General features: G+C 40.4%; 1 protein-coding gene across 8 annotated transcripts in view; it reads right to left on the bottom strand.

Annotated features, from left to right (window-relative positions):
• The window catches only part of CEP350 (centrosomal protein 350), a 76,476-nt gene that overhangs the window by 5,194 nt on the left and 47,901 nt on the right, over positions 1–23,381 (bottom strand). For 6 of the 8 annotated variants that reach the window (XM_055725118.1, XM_055725117.1, XM_055725119.1 and 3 more), the window contains 11 exons: positions 22,189–22,311; positions 18,295–18,494; positions 16,500–16,711; positions 15,177–15,321; positions 12,921–13,081; positions 12,300–12,439; positions 11,408–11,490; positions 8,639–10,707; positions 7,253–7,654; positions 7,019–7,165; positions 5,741–5,863 (listed from right to left, as the gene is read on the bottom strand). In XM_055725118.1, coding sequence (XP_055581093.1) covers positions 5,741–5,863; positions 7,019–7,165; positions 7,253–7,654; positions 8,639–10,707; positions 11,408–11,490; positions 12,300–12,439; positions 12,921–13,081; positions 15,177–15,321; positions 16,500–16,711; positions 18,295–18,494; positions 22,189–22,311 — 3,805 coding nt within the window. The remainder of the gene's footprint in view (positions 1–5,740; positions 5,864–7,018; positions 7,166–7,252; positions 7,655–8,638; positions 10,708–11,407; positions 11,491–12,299; positions 12,440–12,920; positions 13,082–15,176; positions 15,322–16,499; positions 16,712–18,294; positions 18,495–22,188; positions 22,312–23,381) is intronic. The other 2 variants (XM_055725122.1, XM_055725123.1) reach the window with 1 other exon arrangement.

The raw sequence follows: 23,381 nt of genomic DNA, 5'->3' as shown, positions 1-23,381 counted from the left end.
TGTTATCTAAAGAGAGTAGAAGAGCTATAGCCCCAGTCCCCTCTCTTCCTCCCTTTCGCCTGAAGCTGAACTGCCCAGAAACTTGTCTCTCTTGAAGATGACAGCTTCTGTGGCATAATGATAATTCAATAACTCAAACACAGTGTGAAGCCCAAGAACAGGCTGCTGCGGGAACCCCAGGGAACCGGCACGGCTTCGGGGTTTGTAGCCATTCATAAGGCCTCAGTTATACGTAGGGTTTCAGTCTGACAGCTCCTTTCTCCCTCCCTTAAGAGAGCTTGGGGAGAGGGGCAGGGATCTCATCCTGCAAACAGCTTTGGAAAGGTCACATTCCATGCTTACAAAGCCCTGTGCTACCACACCAAGCAGTCCTCTTTGGCACAGCCCTCTTTTCCCATACAGCTGTCAAAGATGAGGCGTTAATGGTTTCATTATGCTTCTTACTAATAAGGAAGAAGCCGCAATATTGGCAATCAAACTTTGAACCAGTTTTGTAGGTGAAAAATAATTTAAATTGAATGCTAGCAAGCAGCTGGTAACTGGGTGTAAGTCTGTGTGTGGGGTGAACGTCTGAAACAGACTTCTGAACTCTCAAGCAGAAGTGTGCTGCCTGCAACCTGGTTGTAAATTTTGATAAACCCATCAATAAAGAGGCATAAGATAAAAGCACTGATTTCGAGGCCCATCATGTGTTGTGTGTCTGCATCACAGACTATTTAGGTGAGGAAAAGCAAGAGACAAGGGTATGAAAAGAAGAGGTGGTGCCAATAAAACAGGGCTCCCAAAAAGCAGAAGTGGTCTGGGAAAGTAAACATGGGGCCTAGAGGGAGAAGGTTAAGATCCTGGTTGGAGGGAATAATCTGGAAAGGAAGGAGGTGGGTGAAGACAAAACACTGGGTGAGGGATGCCCAGGGACCTTGATCAATGATGTCCAAGACTAGTAACCAGGAGCAGCTGCACAATACCAGCTGATGCCATTTTCTGCGTGACCCTCCCAGGCCAGCAGCGACCTTGCTGCTGGGAAGCCAAGTCGACACCTAGTGAACCTAACATTGGGGTTGGGGGGAAGCAAGAGAGTAAAATAATCAAGCAGATTAAAAGCTCTGATCAAACTGGCCCTTAAACAACCCCCAATATCCAGATCCACACTAATAAGCTGCTGTTTATTCTGTCTCACCTGGAACAACGTGATGGGCCAGTTCCTTTACTGTGTTCCAGGAGGAAAAAGAGGTACGTGGTATAAAGAAGTGCAAGTAAACAGGAGAGGAGAAGGTAACTTGATCCAGGCTGGATGTTAAATAGCAGCAGAAAGATGAAGAAAGAAAACCAGTATCAGTTATTAATTTTCTCTTGCCTCTATCATTCCCCTCTTTCTCAGAGGCACAGTGCACAATTTCCGTTGGCATTAGGAGGACTTCCTTGAGCATACTTTTGTAAAACTCAGAAAATGTGCAAGCTGCAGCTGCAGGCAAGTGTTGTTTATAATATATTCAGAACACACGTGGAAACTGCCGTACTGCTTTGCAGCCCTTGCTGCAGATATCCGAGCCAAGGCAGTTGCACTCCTTTGTCTGGGAAAGGAAGGCAGTTGCACTCCTTTGTCTGGGAAAGGTTTGATCCATTTGTTGTATTACCACAAACTGCTTGTAAGCAACGGAGACAGTTTGCTTATGTTCAGCAACTATCGTGGCTTTCATGGAAGTGGGCTTTACACTGTCCTCAGGACACACACAGAATTTAAGTTCTTGCCCATTCTCATGGCAAAAGTAAAATTTCACACACATATTTGATATCAGGAAGTAAGTTCTCTGTACCAGAGGGAAACTGCATTTGGGCAAAATCAGGACAAGAACTGTTTTAATGAAACTGAATTTCATGCTACAGGAAAAGATAAATAGTGACACAATGCAGAAGGCTGTGAGGTATGATTTTTTTCTGTGTGCTTTTTTCTGTATGCATATTTTTTTTTTTAAACACAGGAAGAAAGAAGGGGGCATGCACACAAAAGAAAAATCAGGATATAACAAGGTAGTGTGAACCTGCTGGCCATCCAATAAATGTCATGATACCCAAAAACAACAATTAAAAAAATTACAATCTGAAGGAAACTTTAGAGAGTAAGTTTTGTTTTCTGGAGGTTCCCATCCAAATCCATGAATATCTGCAAAATAAACTACATTTAAGGAGTCACCAGATCATCTGGGAGACTGAAAAGAATAAAAATCCAGATAGAAACTAGCGCCTTGGAAAAACATCGGTAAGAGATATGCAGGCAGGTGCACTGTCACAGCCCTTCGCTCTGAGTGCCTGGAAATCTTAAGACGCACGACTCCACACACAAACAGGCTTTGATTCTCTTGTTACTGTTATGCTCCCCTTGGGTTCAGATCTCTGGTGCCATTGAAGTGGGCTTTCTGATGAAGCCAGCTTGATAGGAACAGTTTTTCTTTGTTGCAGAGTTTCTGCACGGAGAGAAACATTCTAGCTGTTAAGTCAACAGGTCAGAAGATCAAGTACTTTTCAGCACTCTGTTGGCAGGCTTCTCAGGTGTGAAAACTAAACACATAGGTCTGGCAGTATCACGGGAGCTTTGCTTTACTCAAGTTCTAGATAAAAGAGAAGAGGGGGTGGCAAGGAAAGCAATGGCAGAGTTTGTTCTAGCCTCATGCACACAGATGAGCACAGGGAGTTCTGGCTGGAGGCCCAAGTGGGAAAAAAGGGAAAAAAAAAAAAAAAGTAGTGGAAACAGTCTATTGTTAGCACCCGAACTTAAATAAGGAGATAGGAGGGTTCTGGCTGTAGCTTAAAAAGAGGTTTTGAAAGGTTTGAAAGGTGCAGGCAGCCCTGATGTACTGAAATGCAGCACCTCAGCCTACCTGTACATTGGAGATTTTCCCACAAAGGACAGACTGTATACATGTGATAAAGGTGGCAACACCAAGGGACATAAGAAGAAAGAAAACACCTAAATATTCCTTTACCCTGTCTTTAAACAAAGCAGCTTTTTATAAATGTGAATCTCCCGTACTTGGTTACTGAAAGCCAAGATTTGCTGTGAATGTTAATAACTGGGGCAACTATCCAGCAGATCAGAAATCTCTTAAGAAATCCCAATACAAATGCTTTCTGAGGACAGAGATGCCTGCTCAAAGTTAACAGTGCTGCAAAAAAGGAGGAGAAGAAGATGGGGTTTCCCCACTGGCAGAAAACCATGGCTAACTATATTAGTGTCAATGCTGGGAAGCACAGACAAAAGTGGAAATGCAACTAGATGCAGTGACTGGGTGAATCAACAAAGATCAATGCAGACCAAGGAGGCAAAGGACTAACCCATTCCCGTTCTCTCCTTAAATCCCAGCAGGTGAGACAGCTGATTGCAGTTACCCACAGGACCCAGCATGACAGAGAGCACCCATGCAGCGCAGGCTGCTCCTACTGCCGTGGCTCCTTCCCTACAAGGCTGAACCTTTGGTGGAGACAAGAATCACTGGGAATTGGGTTTAGTATGATAATCCCAGAAGGATGCATCCAGAAATAATCAAGGAGAGAGTAAGCTGGGTAGAATAGCCTGGCATTTGCTTCTGTGCCTTCAGAAGAAATAAAGTCATGCTTAGCTCCTGGGTCAGAGTATTGGACAGTCAGATGTGTCAGTACTCTCACTGAAGCCACTAAAAATACAAAGTTGTCTCAACAGAAAACTATTAAAGGATGTTTGCCTTCAAAAGGTTAGTTTTAACTGAAGGGGAAATGAAGAAAATGGGAAGGATCTGTGTTCAAGGTTTACATCCAAATAACAGAAGCCTAAGAATGTTTACTCATTTTAAAAAGATCATGTTTTACTTTAACAGTCTTTGTAAGCAGCAAAAGAATGCAGAGAATCAATCAGCTCACGCACGTACCCACATGACACCCCCTGCACACTGCAAGAGGTGTGTGTTGGCTGAATCTTCACAAAAACTCGAACAAAGCATTTTTGATTGTGATTTCTAAAGAAGCATCTACAGCACCTAAACCTACCAAAAAAAGTCTTCATTTCTCTTTCAGGAAATTGCTGTGTTGTACAACTTGAATATACTTTTACCAAAATTTGGAAAATTCCAAACCTGACCTCTCAGTTTAGGGCTACACCGTGAGTTACTAGGTTAGATGGCAGATCTTGCACAGACCTGTATATCCACTTAGGACCTTGGATTTGCATTACCACAGAACTCACAACCTTAACAGAAGTTGGAGGCTGACTAGGAGACAGAGAAAGCTATCCAGATACTTCATGTTTTATAGAGATTTTAATAAAGCAAAGGTTAAAGAAATTGAATGCTATCTCCCTTAGGTTTTTAGTTAGAAGTTTCTCTGATAGTGTCTCACATTACAGTATAAATTTGTTAGCAATGCCACTGAGACTGCCTTATTCCTAAAGCATGGCATGCTGCAACCTTCACAGAGTTATTCCCAGCCTTTGGCTAAAATTTTATTACCATATTCTTGTGAGAACAAAATAAAATTAAACACATTATTTATTAAGCCAAACTTGTCAGAGCTCCATTAATCTTTGATGTCTGGGTCTGCATGTAAATTGCAGATCAGATCGTCTGAACTTCAAATATGTTCCACCTAAAGCACTTTGGATGCCTTCAACTAGAACAATTTTTTTCCAGTCAGGGATCTTTCTTTCCAAGCATGGTTCAAAGAAATTAGGATATTGGTACACAGACATAATAGTTGTGCTATTCTCTCAGGGATCTAAACATAAGACTTTTTTGTTCATGCTTTAACAGCCTCCATATCCCAGACATACAGGAGGTCCTATGCATAGATATTCTATTTACACACAATTAAACCCCTGGGAAAAAGCCTGCATTGGAAACCTTCCACTGATGGGCAATTAAAAGACCACACGACCCATGACTCGAAGTTACTTATATGTGCGCGTGTGTGGAATCAATTTCAGGTATAATTAAGTGAAGCACGGTGTTAATGACAACTCATATTCCCAAGAAGAACCTTCACTATCATTATAGCCAATAAAGATGTTAATCATCCTGCAATACAAGCCAACAAGTAACTTTCAAAAACTAGTACACAGCCAGACATGCTCTATTTTGCAGTTTTAATACTGAACTGCCTTTGCCCCAGTCGCAGCTGCATTCACTAGTTCACGTAAAGCACTAGAGGAAAAGCTCGGCTGTGGGTACCGTCTGCCAGACCAGTTACCTTGTACTAGTGACTATCCTGTCCCATACTGTCTTTTCAGAGTCTTTGCTGTTCTAACCCAATGACTTCTGCAACCTTTTGGTTGAATCTGGTTAGCAATCTGGGCTATTAAGTTCTGAATATTACTGTCTCCAATTAAACAATACTACTTCAAAATAAAAACATTTCAAATTAAAGTAAGAGGAAAAACCTATTCCCTTCCCAAAGAAAACATTTCCTCTTTCAGCCAAATATTTCAGTGTTTCCTTCTGTAAATTCATGCTTTAAACTTTTGGGAGTGGGCAAATTTATAGTCCAGTCAAATCAGTAGGCATGAACAGTGAATTCGCTCAAATTGCCTCACTTCACTGGCACTCAACTTCTCTTTTTGTCAACAGGGTGCTCTCTAAAATTAAACACCTTCTATCAAGCTCTCATGTGCACTTTTACTCATTAAACAGCATGATCGAATACTGAAAAATAGAATCATATATCACAGTTCAGTCTGATGGACAGGATCTGACATGATTGTTTATTTTCATCCACTGACCAGTATATGATCCACTCTGTCTCGTTTCTTCCGCCCAAATTTCATCATCTTCTGCCAATCTGTTTTGTGATTAGGCTCCTTTCTCAGGCTGAACAACTTCAGTACTTCAGCTGCAATGAAGCTCTACAGAACAGTAAAGGTGAGATTTATCACATTTGAGCTAAGAAATAAAATGTATGCACAAAGTACCTACCCTAAAACATCACATTATAGAATGCATAACAGCCTTCTGTTTAGCCAAGAGACATTTGGTGTATGCATGAAAGCTACAGTGAAAGTCTTTGAGGCAGCATTACACAGGCAAAACAATTACTGAATCCAGAAGTGGGGTGGGGAAAGATACCCACTGCTGTAACAATCTTGAGAACAGAAACTTTCAATCAAAACAGTACAGCAAACAGAAGAATTCATTTTATGGGACCCTATTAAAGAAAAGCGGGGTTGGAGTTTGGTGTCCTTGTCCTGCGTCCCTGCTCTCCCCTGCCACACGCTGCTGAAAATCTTGTCAACACAGTGATCTAGACACTATTTCCGTCTTTTCTCAACAGTTAACATGCTGTATCTTCAGTGGGTTAATAAAAAATACAGTCAACCCTCCCACCAGTTTCAGAAGAAACAGTACAGGTGGGAATCTTCATCTGTTTCCTGATGAGCTGTATGGGAGGTTCTTTGTTGAACGCTTTCAGGCAGACAGTTTCCTTCCAAATGTCCAGCACTGCAAGTTTCACCTAGGTCCAGTCAGGCTCTAACTTTTGGCATTTTGTCCTTTCTTCAGCACTAGCACCAGTAACAGAGACGTCCTCTGGCTTGCCAAATATAATGCCCTCACCTGTCAAATTGTGGGTCCCTCTGGGCAACTCTGTCCTCAGTGAGGCTGGCACAAGTGTGTCTGAGTACAAAATCCAGCTCATCCCATTTGGCCCAACCCTACCATGGAACCTATGGATCTATGCCAATATACTCGTACCGAGTTCCACTGAAATCTGCTAAAGCAGCAGTCTGTCAGCATACCAATTTTATAAGATCAAGGTCATCCTGGCAGTTCTGCATAGAGGACTAAGGTTTAAAAGCAACCAGTACCAGCCAAAAGGACAGGGAGGGCAACCTGTTGAGTAAAAAAGACCATTTTGACAAACTCCCTTTCAGGTTAGTAATCTCATTTCTCTTCCCAACTCATCTCTTGCTGGATACACCTGTTCTGATCATTTAACACCCAGGCAAGTGCCAGTACAATATTTTTCATCTCACTTCTCCTGCACAACAAAGGTATCTTCCTACCTTGATTTCATCCATATCATTTGGATCTTTTACTCGGCGAAAGTAAGCAGATGCGATCCTACACGGTTTCATCCAAATAGGCTGATTTAGATTAGGATCCTCAGCAAAGATCTCCCCGAAGATCTCTCTTGTCAAATCAAATACCACCTTAACAAAGAAAGAAGTAAAACTTAAGGCTTCTGTTGTTCATGGTAAACATTCAAAGTGCAAGAACAAAATGCCTGAAGACTGTACCTTTTTATAAACCTGCTTGTTTATCGTGTCTGTGTCCTGCTCTTTAAGAGTACTGCTAAGATCTGTATGAAGGTTGAAACTTTGCAGATCACGACCCAGTTCTTTCAGTTTCCAGAGTTCCTCAGCTGCTGCATGCACCATACCTTCCACCTCCACCGCAGTATGAGGGACCGCCAAAGGCTCCTCACATGGCTTTGTTGGCACTTTCTGCGGTTCCACCTTGGGCAGCACTGCTGGCTCCTCAGCTTGCTTCTGCTGGACCTTACGGGAACTCAGACCATAGTCCTCATCAAACCAGTCCTGGTCATCTCCCAGCACACTCAGGAACTCCTGATTGAGCTCCAGCTCTGCCAGTCTCTTGGCAAGCTCTTCCTGACCACTGGCACCAAACACTGGACTCTCCTGTGAATTAAGAGCCACAGAGTAAATACAAAAGTGGCATCACACCATTGTCCAACTCAGATTTTAGAATGCTCTACTGATGTAATTGGCAATACATGCACAAACACTCAGAAAAATTGTAAAGAGCCCACAGTGAAATTAGAAACGTTTTGATTCAAATACTTGAGGTTTCTATCACTCCCGATGAATGCTTTCAGAGTGTTCCTACAGAGCTTAAAAGACTCTGCCTCCTGCCTACTGCCTGTCTACTGTTTAACTGTTTATGAAAGGCTGAGTGGTTTAAAAACTGATAATATGACATACAGCTTTTCACTTCACTTACCAGCAGTCTCAGATCTAAATCAAGTGCTTAAAAGCTTTTAGCAGGCGATGGCTGTTTTAGTGACTGAGTGGTGCTATTACTGGTGAAATGGGCTGAAGTTTTCTGTGATGATAATATACTGAGATCAATGGCAAAGCAGACAGGTTTACTGGGATCTTCAGCAGAAAGGCCATGTCCTGTACCTGTATCATTAATGGCTGTTCTGAGGAAGCTTGAACTTCTACTACTCACGATATATTAGTTCAGTGGATAGAACACCCTGACAACTTAATGACATCCATAGCAACTAATTATGTTTGAGGACGATTATTTCGTATCAAGAATAGACAGAGGTAAGTTTACAGCCTACCGGATTTTGCCGTTTTTAAAATAAAAAATGAAGGTAAGGCTTAAATACAAATTGAACATGTAAGCAGAATGCAACCTAAAAGAAGTATTTTTCACTTTCATGTGCCAAAACGCAACTTTCAGCCTGTAGGGCTATCAAAACGATCCATGACCTGGGATACACAAGAACAAACATGTAAGACATACGTACAGGCAATCTCCACATCACTCAACAGAACTTGGGAAAAAACAAACTGGTGCCACACAGCATTCCTCAGATTCAATCATCATCAGTCAAAGGAACAATCAACTCTTAACATCGGTTTGCTACTTACTGGTCTGGGACACATGTCTGGAGAGGAGAGTTCTTCTCTTTCATCTTCCAAATTGCAACTCAGAAAAAAGTTATTCAGTCCGTCAGGAATCTGCTTTTCTACGTGCTGGCATGGGGGACTGGAATCCTCCTTCACATCACAGAGCTCCTGGTTGCTGAGCTGGATTTTCTCATTCCTGACCTTCTTTATATGCTGTAACTGATTAACTGTGTCTTTCACAAAATCTCTAAGTAGACTGTCTGTCAGCAAACTGACTTTTTCCAGTTGGTCTTTTGACTTTTCTTCCTCTCTAAGCGGTAGTCTAAGCTGTGCTTCTAACTGGTTCTTTTCTTTTGTCAGCAAATCCAGAAGTGGTGTTGCAGGCTTCTCCACAACTCCAGGAGAGAGATCATCTAATTTTTCAGCACACTCTTCTCCCAGTGTCTTCTGCTTCTCCAGTTTTTCAGAAAGGAAATCTGGGACGTCATCCAACTGAACAGTGGAAATCTCATCCACAACACTAGGAGTGCGAGAAGCAAGGCTGGTCTCCTCTTTTACAGCATGCTTCAGATAATCCACCACTGACTGTTCTTGGGCAAATGATTCAGTAGCTACACAAGTCTCCTTTATGCTGTTTGCTTTAGAAGACAACTCCTCATCAACCCTCTCTTCAGCTGAGGCTTCTGAAACAGCTGTGTCTGCAGGAGCTTTATCCTGGGGATAGTTCTCTGCTGCATCTCTGCCCTGGCTTTCATCCTCTTTGCCAGGTTTGGAACTCCCTCTGTCTTTCTGCTCTGCTTTGTGTTGCTTCTCCAGTCTATCATCGAACAATGAGTCTTCATCCTTGTTTGTGTCTAAATGGCTATCAATACTTCCTGTAATGTGAGAGATTTTTTGAGGAGGAGCAAAAATACCATGCTTTTCTTTGCAATCAAAATATTTAATACCATCATAAGTTCCATTATTGTTCCCTTCAGGTTTATCCAACTCCACGCCAGCCCAAAATCCTTTGGCAAATTTAGTCAGACCCTTGAATCGCAATGTTCCAGGTTGGACTTTACTCACAAGTACTCTATCACCAATGTTGAAATTCAACAAACTATCTGTTTCTTCCATGACCAAAACAGAGGCCCACAGTGGTGATCCAGCAGGGGACTGTTCTTGCTCCACATCTCTGCGTTCAGTGTTTTTTATAAGTTCTGTTGGGGACTTAAGTTCTAATAACCTCTCTGAATGCATGCTGCCAGAGAGAGAGAGAGACCTGTCGCTGAGGCATTCACTGATTTCGCCATCACTGCCGAGGCTGGTGGATCTGCTTCTGCTGGTCTGTGTGTGCTGCGACCACTCTCTCAGTGACTCCCCATTAGGGGAGAGAAGAGATGCTTCGAAGTCATCTTTGTAATGCTCCCCAGGAAACGTTTCTTCAATTGATGCCCGTTTTCTGGAGGAGGATCCTTCAAAGTCTTCAAGGTATGATGGCTCTTTCTGACTAAAGGGTTGTTCTGAAAGCAGGTAACCTTTCTCCTCTGCAGATCTGCTGAGCTTGCGAGAAGACTCTTCTACACTTGGGCCACTTACGGCTTCTTTATCTACCAGTCTGTGTTCTAAGATTTCTTCTGTACCATCAAGACTTTCCACAGCCAAACCAAACAGTTCCTTCTGAGAGTGCTTGTCTTCCGAACAGAGGACTTTCTTTGGAAGGATGTCCTGTGAGCTCTCCTGCTCTTTATCTAATGTCAACAAGACATCAGAACTCTCCAAAGGTTTAACATGAGAACCTTCAATCTCATATTCCTCTGACTTTATGTATTCCAAGTCTTCCTGTATCTCAGATTTATGACTGAAGGCAGCCTCATCACTGGATGCATTTGCCACATTGTTCATTGACCCATGGGATATTCTGCTGATGTCTTTCACATCTTTGAAAAGAGATGATGAAGGTACATTATCTAAGGAATCACCAGATTCTGCTCTGGAACTTCTCGGTGACATCAAAACCGAGGAAGATGTTCCAGAAGCATGAATATCTGTCACAGCCACCTTCTTGGTGTGCACAGGCACAGATTCCTCAGTCCTTGATGATACAGCATCTTGAAGGAAAATAAACAGTGAATTATAGCAGATCGTACAGCCTGCGTTGTTTTATTGAAAACTGCAACCACAGGCAACAAAACTAACCTCAAGGTTTCTATGCTAAAAGAAGATACAAACTGGTGCCTTGGAAACATGTATATCTAGCTGTCCTACGAACACAAGCAACATTCACACAGTTCCAGGGTGCTAACACTTTCCTTCCAATTCTGTTCCTTGTACCAGTATTTCATAACACCATAAAATACTAAGCCCAAGGCAAGTTATTTGTTTGCAAGCCGCAAATGTAACCAAGAATAGAAGTGCAGATAATGAATAGACAATGATCAACAGCGTAATATTGAAAAGTATCTAAAGAAAACCACCCCTGGTTCCTAAATTCTTCATGATTTCTGGTTTTCTTACTTTCTTCAAGTGAAAAAAGAATAAAAAATAGAAGGGAGAAAAAAAGCTGTCACTTAACTTGGGTTTCACACAAACCTCAGCAAGGGTAAAACTAAACACTGAATATACAAGAAACAGCAAAAGAAGAAGCCTACTAAATAAAAATAGCAAAAAAAATAGCTTGATCATTACAGATAAAAGTCTGCACCATCTCTTAAAACCTCTTCTTGAATCAAGAAGGTAAAAATTAAAGAATTTTAAAACAGTCAGACTTCATGATTTTAACCTGTAGTACAGAATCTTCCAGTTACATACCTGCATGTTCTGAAATGGATTCCAAAGATGCTCTGGATCGCTCTGATTCAGCCAGTGATTTCCAGTTTTTAGCTGTCTCAGGCCTAAATTTGAAAAATCAAATTGCATGAATCATGGTTAAACCAGAGTATATTGGGGTTTTCTTTGTTGTTTTTTTTTTTTTTTTAGTAAATAAAAATAGAAATACAAGCCTCTATAATTATAATACCACATGAATGATAACATAAGCAGTTGGTCAACATACCGTGACCTTAGAAAATAGGAATGGGGACAGAGGGGAGGCTTTGGCAAGTCCAGGAAACTAATTTTTTAAAAGACTAATCAAACTTTAGCCTTTTTTGAAACCAAAAAAAAAAAGAAAAAAAGAAAAAAAGAATAAGAAGAAACCTTTTTTTTTTTTACTTGAATGCACTAAAATCGCACCATCTGCTGGAGAAAAGGAAACACTTCAAAATACACTGGAGTGTAGAAATTCTCCACCTTTTAAAACCTGAGATCTAAACCAGATTTAAGTTGCAAAGCTGAATGGTTTGCCTCACACTGTGGCACGCATGAGTGACCAAAATGGGGAAAAAAATTCATTTACGTCTGCAATCCATACAACCATTTGGCACAATTCTTGCACAACTGAAAACGATTGTTCAGAAAGAACTTGAAAACGGGACCTGAAAGGCTGGGCAGGACAAAAGTGAGATGCGTATGCCTACAAGGACAGTACACTGTACCTGTTTTGGGTCTGGCGAGACCAGCGAATAGGTCAACAGGATACTGCCACTGTCCAGTGCTTGAAGGAAGAGCACTTACCAACTTTCCTTGCACTCATGGTCCCCGCTAAAACAGCATTCATCACAGTTTCAGAATAATGTAAAAAAGAAGAAGACATCCCAGTTACCTATGGAGCGGTGGTGCCTTGATCTTTGGTTTTTCAGCAGCAGCTGAGGATGGAGTTTTAATCTGAGGTTTGGCTGTTGGTGATGCCTCCAGATCTTGGCTCAGCTCTGCTTCAGTCTTCTTGATAAACTCATCATACGACTGCACATGTAAAACAATTACGGCTGTTAGTCTGCTAAACCACAACTACAATCCAGCAATCCAAACCATTAAATGAATAAAGGATACACTTGGTTTCTCTGTAAAGCCATCTATTTAACTTCCTAAAGCTCTACAGTTGTGAATCCTAGAAATTTTAATAATTTACTTTCAAAAACAAATTACATAAGCATCATTCTTTCATCCAAGCTAGGATACTGATGCCTATAAACATAGATAAGACCCCTGAATGCTACTAGTAGCCCATTAAAGATATACATTTTAAAGGGGAATGGCATTTATGCCTCAAGGCTCTGGTTCATTATTGAAAACAATTAAATAGCCAGAACACAGTCACACTTATATCACAGTAATGTGTCTGTCACAGCTGTTGATACAATATTCTGCCAATACCATCCATACTATAATGATCTATCCAAGGCTAACAGTCTTTTACTTTGCCCTTCTTCCTACTGTTTCTAACCTCCAGTTGTTTGATCAAACTGGCTTCCTGGGCCTTCAGTCTCTCCTTTTGTCTCTTTTTCTGTTCCTTTTTCAGCTGGTAAACCACAGACTTCCTTTTCCGTAGTTCATCTTTCAGGGCCCTGATTCGTCCTTCAATGTCACTTTGATCAGATGTGGTTTCTGAAAAAGTTTAGTTTTAGTCTTTGTAAACTTGCACCTTACAAAACAGCTCCATGCAAAGCAATAAATAGTTGTTTAGTAAATACAAAATATCAATGATTTCAATGTCAACGTGTTCATTTTAACATAGACAGGTTCTTAAAGTGGGATATGAAAAAGTGCTGCATCCTATTTAATTTAGAAGAGAAAGGCTTGTTACCTAGAAGAAACTTGTTGCCAAACTTGTTGGTATCAACTGCCCATGTTTATGCTACTACCTCATTAACTGCTTATCAAGTCAGCTGCTGCAGAAATTTTTTTCTGACATATTTAAGAATATGACAACTTAAAGATGCATAACACAAATAGATCTGAAATACTTGTTTACAATCACAATATACGGTTTTGAGCTACAGGGTATGCTTCACTGATGAGAATATCACTTAGAAGAGTGGGCTCCAAAACAAATATAGGTTTCTGGCCCTTTTAGATTTTCTGCCACCTAAATAAATCTATGAAATGGAGAGCTGACTGGTCAACAGTTGGAAAAAAGTCAATTTGAACAACACAGAGATTTTCACTGTTGTCAGGCCTCAGGATGACAACTTATTTAGGGTGAATGGGAGTAGAGTTGAGCTTAGACATGTGGGGGACTACTCAATAATAGCTTATACAAAACTTCTTGACATATCTTTGCTCCAACTTCAATTTTACAGATCCTCCTATGATGCCATTACTGACTGTAGCTACCTTCCACCCCAACAATTTTTTTCTTAATCGTTATCCTTATTAACATCTATAAGATCTTCTCCATTCCTCTCCATCCTCAGAACTTCATGCAACCTGGTCTTCCAGTACTATTGATGATGTTTTACCTCTTTTCCCTTGATACATTGTCCCCCGATACTCAGATCCGTTCCCGGCATGACAACCCCATTCTACCGTAACTCTACTACTTTCATTACTTCTGCTGTAACAAGTTTATAGAGAAGCTGACTCAGCATCTCATTACTTGTTCTTTTCCGCCCACCTGATTATGTCTACTTGTTCCTTGTTTTAAATGTATATCAACATAGTGTGAAACAAGATCCTTGTTCCACATCGGTGCTACCACAATTAAGTACCAAAAACTCTTAAAAATATTTATCTGACATAGTCTTACTGGCGCTCCTCCCTGCAGCTGATGTCTCCCTTCCTCTTCTATAGCAGCGCTGCAGAGCTCCTAAGAGAAGGATTTTCGCTGGTTTGCTTTTCTAACGCTCAATATTACCTATAATGTTTTCTGGACCAAAAGGCTTGGATGCTTACAAACGCCAATTGCCGGACTGAACACGCTAGAAAGTCACCAGTCTCACTTGGTCAGCCAGCAGGAACAGCTGGACATTTTGCTAATCAATCTAATTTCTCAAGACAACAAACCACCATAATGAAGGATTTAATCATCAACAACAGCCAGTAAATACAATCAAACTACCGTATTCTTTTTCCATTAACAACTGTTGTTAACCATTTACAGAACTTAAAAAAAAAAACCCAACAAAACACCGAACACAAAAACCCAAATAAGGAGAACAAAAAGAATGGAATCTCACTAGCTAATCAGGAGTACTTTATGATGCCACTGTAATTACAAACTCCTCCCAAATAGTAAGTGACCATTATGTAATTATAGCTTTTCTTGATCAACTCATAAGGGAAAGATCTGCACATGCTTTCATCTTTGACGATCTTGTCTACGCATTAATTGGACTGACATAGCAATGACAACATAACTACTCAGCAGCTTGGAAGATTCATCTCTTTATAATGGAATGATTTATTGTGAAACCAGCACCATCCTGATCAGCTTCCCACCTCGTATACCTTTTCTTCAGCATTTGAAATCAAAGACTTCTAAAAGAAGAGATAATATATAGACCTTCTTACACATTAAGACCTTCTTAAGCTGAAGAGATTAAATTACATCACGGGAAAATACTCCCACAAAATCCCAAACCTTGGCAATTTCCAGGAATTTCTGTCTGCCTCCCCACATCTATGTCTGCATTTCAAGTTCACTTGTTAAAAGCAAAAGCTTTGAAAAAGCAACTTAAACCCAAGCGGGTATTACACTTACCTGACTGTGTCATAGATAGAGATTCATCAGACCAGTTGTGAGATATCTGTTGAGACTTTACAGGTGAACGTAGCTGTCCTGCAGTTCTATGGCTGCTTTTGCTGGAATCTTGCTTTGATACAGATATGCTGCTTTTGGGAGGAGACTATGGGAAAAAAAAAGGACAAGTAAGTAACTGCTTGTAAAGCTCTGTCTGAAAGCAGATCATCGTCATCAGAAGCTAGTTACAAGGAAAGAACAGCATGACTAGAGAACATCTCATAACCAGTGGTACCTATCCAACTATCTTAAGAATAATTTAACCTTAGTTTGCTATATGAAACAAAAATACCAAGAGCAGCAATAGCTGACTCCTTTCTTAGAACCTAGACTTCAGTAAACCTGCTTAGATTGCTTATTACCACCTGAGTGAACTGACATGCTTCTGACTCACAGGTGTTCGATACAGTTCATGTAATCTTATTTGGTAACAGCTACCGCAATAGGAACTCCTAGTACAACGTATTGGTGAAAGCAAAAGGACCATTTAATGCACGGGATGCAAGATGACAACCTAAATCACTAAAACAACAGAGCACTATTTCTCTGAGGCCAGGCAAAAAAATCTAAGAGCAAATATTCTTCCAAAATGCTGCTTACTGCTTCAACATTATACCACACACCTTGAACACAACCTCTGGAACATATTACATCTTTTACCTCACTACCTTCTCAGCAAACTTTCCAAGAAAATACTTGTAATAAGTCTAGATGAGCAGCTCTTTAACCCCACAGACAGTGCATTTTCTGTCTCACTGGGCAAAGTTACCGGGATGAGAAACTTGTCGAAATTAACAACCAAGTACAAATAACAGTTGGTATACAATAATAAGGCAGCATTAGCTAGCAAGCAGACATAATCTGAAACCCAAAGGATTGTGCATGAGGTTGCAGCTCTGCCTCTTCCTATATGCCCTGGGATACATTACTTCCAAATAAAGCAAAGCGGAAAAACAGAGCATAGTTTCCATGGCCTCAAAGAATTTATACAATGGTAACAAGCTAGCCTACAGGTAATTCACACTGGTAAACTGGGTCAGTGTTCTACCACTTAATACTGCATACCTACGTGACATACACAAAACATTTTGCAAGACTACCCACAAGTTTAAAAATATCTAAACCCTATGCTGAAGCAGTTTTTCCTTAAGACTTCAAAGAACATATCTGATCACAATGTTCATTCACAGTAATGTAAAATGGCACTGCAAACACAGCTAATAATCTCTGATAACTGGGATTTTACAAGTGTAAGAATATATACAGCACAAAAAGCTCACTCACAAGTTTGCCAGGTGAGACAGAGGACTTGAACTCTTCAGAATAAACCATTTCCTCATTATTTGTACTTTGATCTGGGCTTTCTGGCTGTCTGTGGCACATAGTCTCTGATGGGACAGACTCAGCAGCTAGACTGCCAAGATCTTCTGGGATAGAGCTTTCACTGTTCAGATGAGAGCAAGAAGGCACTGGAGACTCTTCTTCGCTAGCTGTTTCTTAGATTCAATGAGAGAAAAACCAAAGTGTGTAAGAACTTGCACTGACTTACACGCCTTCAGAGATACTGCTGCCTGCATAGAAAGCAGCAACTACTACCAGCACATGTCGAATTGGCAAGAGTTACTTCACTCACCTAGACACCGAGGGTGGAATATTTAGCAAGAACAAGCACGTTTACCAGAGAACTATGATTTAAGACTGCCAAACATTCTTAGTGATCACTGAATGTCTAAAATAAAGAGTTTTTTGAGATATTCTAGGATTTTCCAGACAACACACTCCAAAAAGATTGTTAGGGAAACCTGTCCTTCCAGTTGACCATACACCAGCAAGAGTCACTATTAGTCTTAAGAAGTCATGGAGGAGCATATAATCTGCAAGCCAGATCTTGAATTTAGAATTGATTGCTTCCTTTACAGTAGTTACAGAAAACATTTTAATGTTATGATTTCATCATGACTCTCTCAAATGGCAACAAGTAAAATAATAAGTTGGGTTTTCAATACTCCTGTTTACTGAATTCCGCAGGAGTCACAGCATTACTGAGGCAGCCATGGAGAACTATGCAATATTTGAGCAAGGGCTGGGGAGAGGAAATTCTGAAGCAGGGCTGTGCTCCAATGCTTACTGGTAGATACAAATAATAGAAAGCAAGTGCTATTTTCTCATCTGTTGATGAGAACTCAGCATTCATGCTGAATTTTTGTTCATTGGAACTCACTGACTCATACAGACATCACCTCTAAAATGTCTTACAATGCCTAAAATCCATGTGACTGTTTTCCGTAACAAGTGTAATAGGGCGTAATTCTGAATTCCCTTTGCACATTCAAAGGACATGCTGCCTGCTTTCAGCAAAGTGGGGAAAAAAGGAAAATTGATTGTTTCTAGAACAATTCCTGAAGTTTCATTATTTTCTCCCACCACAATCCAGTTCTCTGTGCTTCATGCTGAAAGTATGGTCCACTTAAGACCAAACAGTGAAGATGTAGCTCCCAACATCTGGGAACTTATTTTCCCTCACAACAGCATCATTTACACTAATCACATTCCAGCACACTTTAGCTCAGTTGCACATTTCAAACAGTTATGTTGCATTAACAACAGAGGAAAGAAAAAAATGCTTTCAATTTTTTTAAAACATAGACAAGGGGAAAGCGGCTGCTGGTAAGAACCATCCTCACCAACATAAGGCTAAGAGGATAGACACTTCGAGCACTACAGGGGAAAATGGTTTTAATAAAGTTCAAAAAATGATCAGCAAAATATCACGCAATATTTTTGTTTGGAAAGACAGGAATAGTTTCAACTGTATGCCGAAACATCTGATGGGCCTATGCTGCACTGCTTACTTGAGAAGATATACAGCAAAGGAGGAATACATATTTAACTAAGGTGTAAAATAAAAGAACAAGGCAACAGGAGGCAGTAAAGAGTGCAGAAATCAAAATTCTAAGTGTCCAGAGAAGAACCACCACCAAAACATCAAAAAAGGAAGAAAGTGCAAACCTAAGAAATCGTTGTGTCAAATTATACTTTACTCTTGTCATTTGCATCACTTCCCCCCACTTCCTATTACCTTTGGGCTCAGTTCTCTGATCCCCCAGCTCTTTCTTGGTGATTTTGGTTTTGAGCAGCTCTTTGTCCCAGGCAGCTAGAGCCTGCTTTTCTATCCGTCGTATTTCTGCTTCCTCTGCATCCAGGCGGCGTTTCCACTCCAACAATTCTTCAGCATGTTGCCGACGCTGCATCAGCTTCTGTTCTCGCTTAGTTAGGAACCTGACAGGCAGAGCAGAAGACAATGGGAAAACAGCCAACCACACTCAAAGGTCCTGATACTCAAATGCTCTATTGCCACAACTCGCAGAATTATAGCTATTCAAATTGTTTTCTAGCACAATATCCATACTAACTACTATCCCCTAGACTTCTGATGGGCTGCTGAAAAAAAATCCATGCAAGTAGACAAGAGTTTTTGTCTTTGCAGAAAGTAAAGTCTACAACATAATGTAAACATACTGCTTACGTTTTAAAGATCTTCAAAATCATTAAAAGTGTTACTAACTATTCACTGAAATGGACAGGGGTAAATTCCCAATTTCAGGACATCAAAAGTACCTGTGGTATTAAACTGGAACCCTCAAGAAAGCAGCGACTGTTTGAAAAATGAACCTTTCTTTTTGCTAATCCCAGTAACAGAAAAATTTAAGTTGCCCAGTTGCCCCACAGTTCTTTCCAAATACATAATTATAAGAGAAGGTGATTCAGTATTAATAGTTCTCCTGAATTACTGGAGCTTTTATCCTTGTTCCTTTAAGCATCATCTCTATGGATAACTGGGAATGCTAATTGTGAGCTGAAAGCATCAAGAGAATAAGGATGCAGGACTGTTTTTTCCCAGCTACTAACATGCCTGGCTACTAGTTTAAGAATAAATAAAAAGTAAAGCTCATGCTGAAAATTAGCAGATATTTTCTTTCTGACAAAGATTTCTTAGGTTATCCATGAAACCACAGACATGAGGGAATTCTTATAGAAATTGGTAGGTGTAAGTTTATGTGCATATATTCGTTCTGTTTGCCAGCTCCTGAACAACTGTATCTCATTTATAAACATGGAAGTAACCAAGATCATAGCATTTAACCTTTAGGACAGTAAATGCAAATAGCAGAAAAAGATAAGCAAGTTCAACATCAATTGTACATACTACCTCTAACATGCCAAGTCTAGAGAAGAGTGTATATCAATCCATTCATCTCCTGTGCTGCCATTTTTAAGATACGATAGAATCACTCTGTAGAAAATAAATGGTTTGCCAGCTAGAGTGGCAAACATTGTCATTGCTACAGAAGGTGTGGTGCCTAAAAAGGCAGTCTTCTAAGACTTGTGATGTTTTGCTTTGCAAATGCTCTTATAATCTGTAATTTTCAAGTCATCCTAAACACTTAGCATCAAGATTTTTAAGCGGCAAAGCAGATAATAATTTCATTTGTGCCTTTTAATCTCTCGTGTTTAAAAAAACCCTTTTATTTACAGAGGCTGGAATAACCAACTGGCTGCTCTGCAAGTCTTGCCTGCTAAGGGACATTTCTTGTTTGCTCACTTAGTTTTCATTCTGTTCCCTGGAAAAGTGAGCTGGCACTTGATCAGAAAGATTAAGATTCAGATAAGTCCTTCTCTAAGATTCAGATAAGGTGTACAATTTATGATGTGAAGATCAAGGTTTCAGAAGCCAGTAAAACATGCCTACAATCTTCTTTCCTATGGTCAAAAAAAGACCAAGTGAAAAGTAGAAGCACGTCAAGAGTCTCTGGGACACCTGCCACCTTCAAGCTGACAGATTCTGTTACTTTGTGCATTACTTTATCACTTTCTATAGACAAACACCAAACACTGTCTATTCTTAGGCAAAACCAACAGATTAATAACATTAAGAAACCAGACTACAAACACTAACTGCATTACAAACATGACAGGGACAGTCATGCTTATGTTGTGTCTTTCACCAGCACTACCAGATTTATCAACTCTTACTTTCAGATACACATCAATTCCAATTAGTCTGGCAGATCATGGGTTTGGAAGTCATTATGGAGGTCATTATCACAATGATTTCAGTGCAGAAGGCAACTTTTTCTTCTTCCTTCACCTACAGCTTGATTTCATCAGAATGTCTGGATCTTCACAGTTTACTGGATCTTGAGGGAGGCAAGTCCAGTTGAAGTAAAACGCAAGAGAAAGACTGAAATAAAGAGATTCAAAAGAGCAGGACTCCTCAAAAGCAGATGTCAAATGAATTAACCCGGAAGACCACAAAGAGGAGAATTAACTAAATGACCATTAAACGAATCACCACACAAATACTACTTAGTAAGAAAGATAAGTCAACAGAAGTGATGGGAGAGAAAGTGGGTTCCAATATTCAGCCTATAGGAAGAGGAGGATTGAAACAGCACGGCTAAAGATGCAGACCCTTTTGTAACCCTGGGGTTTGAAAGGTTGGAGCCACAAGGTAGTATATGCACTGCCCTAATATTTACTACAGTCTAGAGGGTTCCAGTTGCAACGCCAAGGGTACCCATTCATCCTCAAAACCAGGAGCACCTTTACAGAAAAAAAAAGTGCAAAACTACATCTGGCATCTATGAAGCTTTATATCTGGGGGAGTAAAGAGGAAGCAGCAGCACTCAGACTACACCAGCATGATTTCAAAGTCTATTTCTCTGGTGCTAACGTCACACATTTTATACATGCATTCCAAATATTAACCTGGAAGCATTAACCTGTTGTTCTAACATGTACTTTTACATGTATATCCAAGGTATACAGACTTAAAACCCAAACCAGACAGTTTCAACAGCTATTCTGAGGTAGTGACCAGACAGTGGGAGCAAAGCAAACTGTCCACCTGCCACTCAGAACACAGTGGGAATAAGAGATGAGAATCACAGAATACCTTGGGTTAGAAGGGACCTTAAAGATCATCTAGTCCATCCCCACTACTACCAAGTGGGACATCTTTTACTAGATCGGGTTGTTCAAAGCCCTGTCCAGTCTGACCTTGAACACTTCCAGGGACGGGGCATCCACAACTTCTCTGGGAAACATGGTTCACTGTCTCACCACTCTCTTCATAAAAAGTTTCTTCCTTATATTTAACCTAGATCTACCCTCTCTCAGTCTAAAATTGCTATCCCTTCTCCTGTTGCTACAGGCACTGGTAAGAGGTGTCTCTGTTTCTCCTGCAAGCTCACTTTATATACTGAAAAGCCACAATAAGGTTTCCCCAGAACCTTCTGTTTCCCAGACTGAACACCCCCAATTCTCTCAGCCTGTCTTTACAGATGAGGAGTTCCATCCCTCTGACAATTTTCATGGCCTCCTCTGGACACACTCCAACAGGCCCATGCCTTTCTTACACTGGGGACCCCAGAGCTGAACGCAGTACTCCAGATGGGGTCTCACGAGAGCAGAGTAGAGGGGGAACATCACCTCCCTCTACCTGCTCACTGCACTTCCTGCCCAGGATATGACTGCAAGTGCACATTCCCAGCTCACATCCCATTTTTTGTCCACCAGCATCCCTAAGTCCTTCTCGGCAGAGCTGCTCTCAATCCACTCATCCCTCGGTCTATACTGACACTGGAGATTGCCCGGATCGAGTTGCAGGACCTTGCACTTGGCCTTGTTGACTGACCTTCATAAGGTTCACACTGGTCCATGCCTCAAGCTTTCCAAGGACTCTCTGGAGGGCACCCCTTCCCTCTAGTGAGCCAACTACACCACCCAGCTTGGGGTTGCCTGCAAACCTGCTGAGGGGGCACCCAATCCCACTGTCTATGTCATTAACAAAGATTTGGGAACAGTGAGGAAAGGGTCAAAAATGTTCACTGGGGAAGAACTTCTTGACTTTCTGGGACTGAACAGAGCATGCTCTATCAAAGAGTCTATCACTTGAGAAAGATACAGTTACCTGACCAATTGGTTGTAGATATACAGCTGGAATTTGGGGTGGAGGTTGGGAAAACAGACACTGAGAGAGGCCCAGTGGTGAGACGTAAAGACAGAGAAGAAGTAGTGAACAGGAGAGCAGTGTCTACAAAATAAGGAGGAAGAGTTTAAAACTAAGATAGCAAAAAAGGCAGAAAGAACGAGAAAAGGATAGCATCTAGCAAAGAACTTTAAAATTAATTGCATTTAACATTGTATAGTTATTACCCAACATCTGAAGCAGAAAAACTATACACTGTTATGCGTAAGGTAATAGAATACACACACTTACAACACTTCATTTTCTGTTAATTAAGGCAAGCCACTTTCACAATGCTGTATTTTTATTTAAATTTTGGAAGGAGTTTTATTACTTGGATGCAGAATTCCACATGCACTGGTTAAAATATCTCAACATGATCTTTTTGCAACTCCTGCTATTCTAACTGCTGATAATATTAGCATTAAACAGCATGCTGGTTTTGCGATATGAACAACATTGCTAGCCTGAAACTTTAAACACATTTTCGTTCACCTGGTGAAACCTCAATAAAAATACTTCTCCAAAGGTAAGCACCAGTGAAAGGGACAAAAAAAAAAAAAAAAGTGAGATATATTTTTTTGTATTGTATTTTTAAAACATGAGCAATTCCAAGAAAAGCCTGTGTACATACACCCATAATTCAACTCCTAGCTGCTATTTAATTTTTTGCAACCAAGTGCAGATTTGGTCTCAGAACACTCACATATTGCCTCTTTCATTTTTAGTACTAACTGCAGAAAGATAATGCCTATCGTTTTCAAAAAATCTATATAAACTTACAGCTGTGCTTAAAATGGTATTTCCTGAAAAAATACTATTTTAAGCTAATTCCTAATGAATTATCAGTTACAGAAAAACACCATGCTCCATATAGCTCTATCAACTACAATGCAAGCTAAGCAGCATATTAAAGAAAAGCAAAAGAAAATGAGCATTTCATCAGTTCTTCTGTTGCATGGATTATCATTAAAGTTGCATATACAACAAAATCAAGGGGAAAGTGGTTAATTCTCTTTGACAGAGCATGCTCCTGTTCCATGCAGTCTACACAGACTCATCAATTAAATTAAAACAGAACTATTCTTCCATTCCCCTTTCAGCAGAAGAGAAATATTAAAGCTGCCTCATAAGTA

This window comes from Falco cherrug, chromosome 12 (genome assembly GCF_023634085.1).
Source record: "Falco cherrug isolate bFalChe1 chromosome 12, bFalChe1.pri, whole genome shotgun sequence".
In the NCBI taxonomy this organism is placed as follows: Eukaryota; Metazoa; Chordata; class Aves; order Falconiformes; family Falconidae; genus Falco; species Falco cherrug.
The sequence above is the reverse complement of the archived record's forward strand: the minus strand, read 5'-3'. Positions and strand labels throughout refer to the sequence as shown.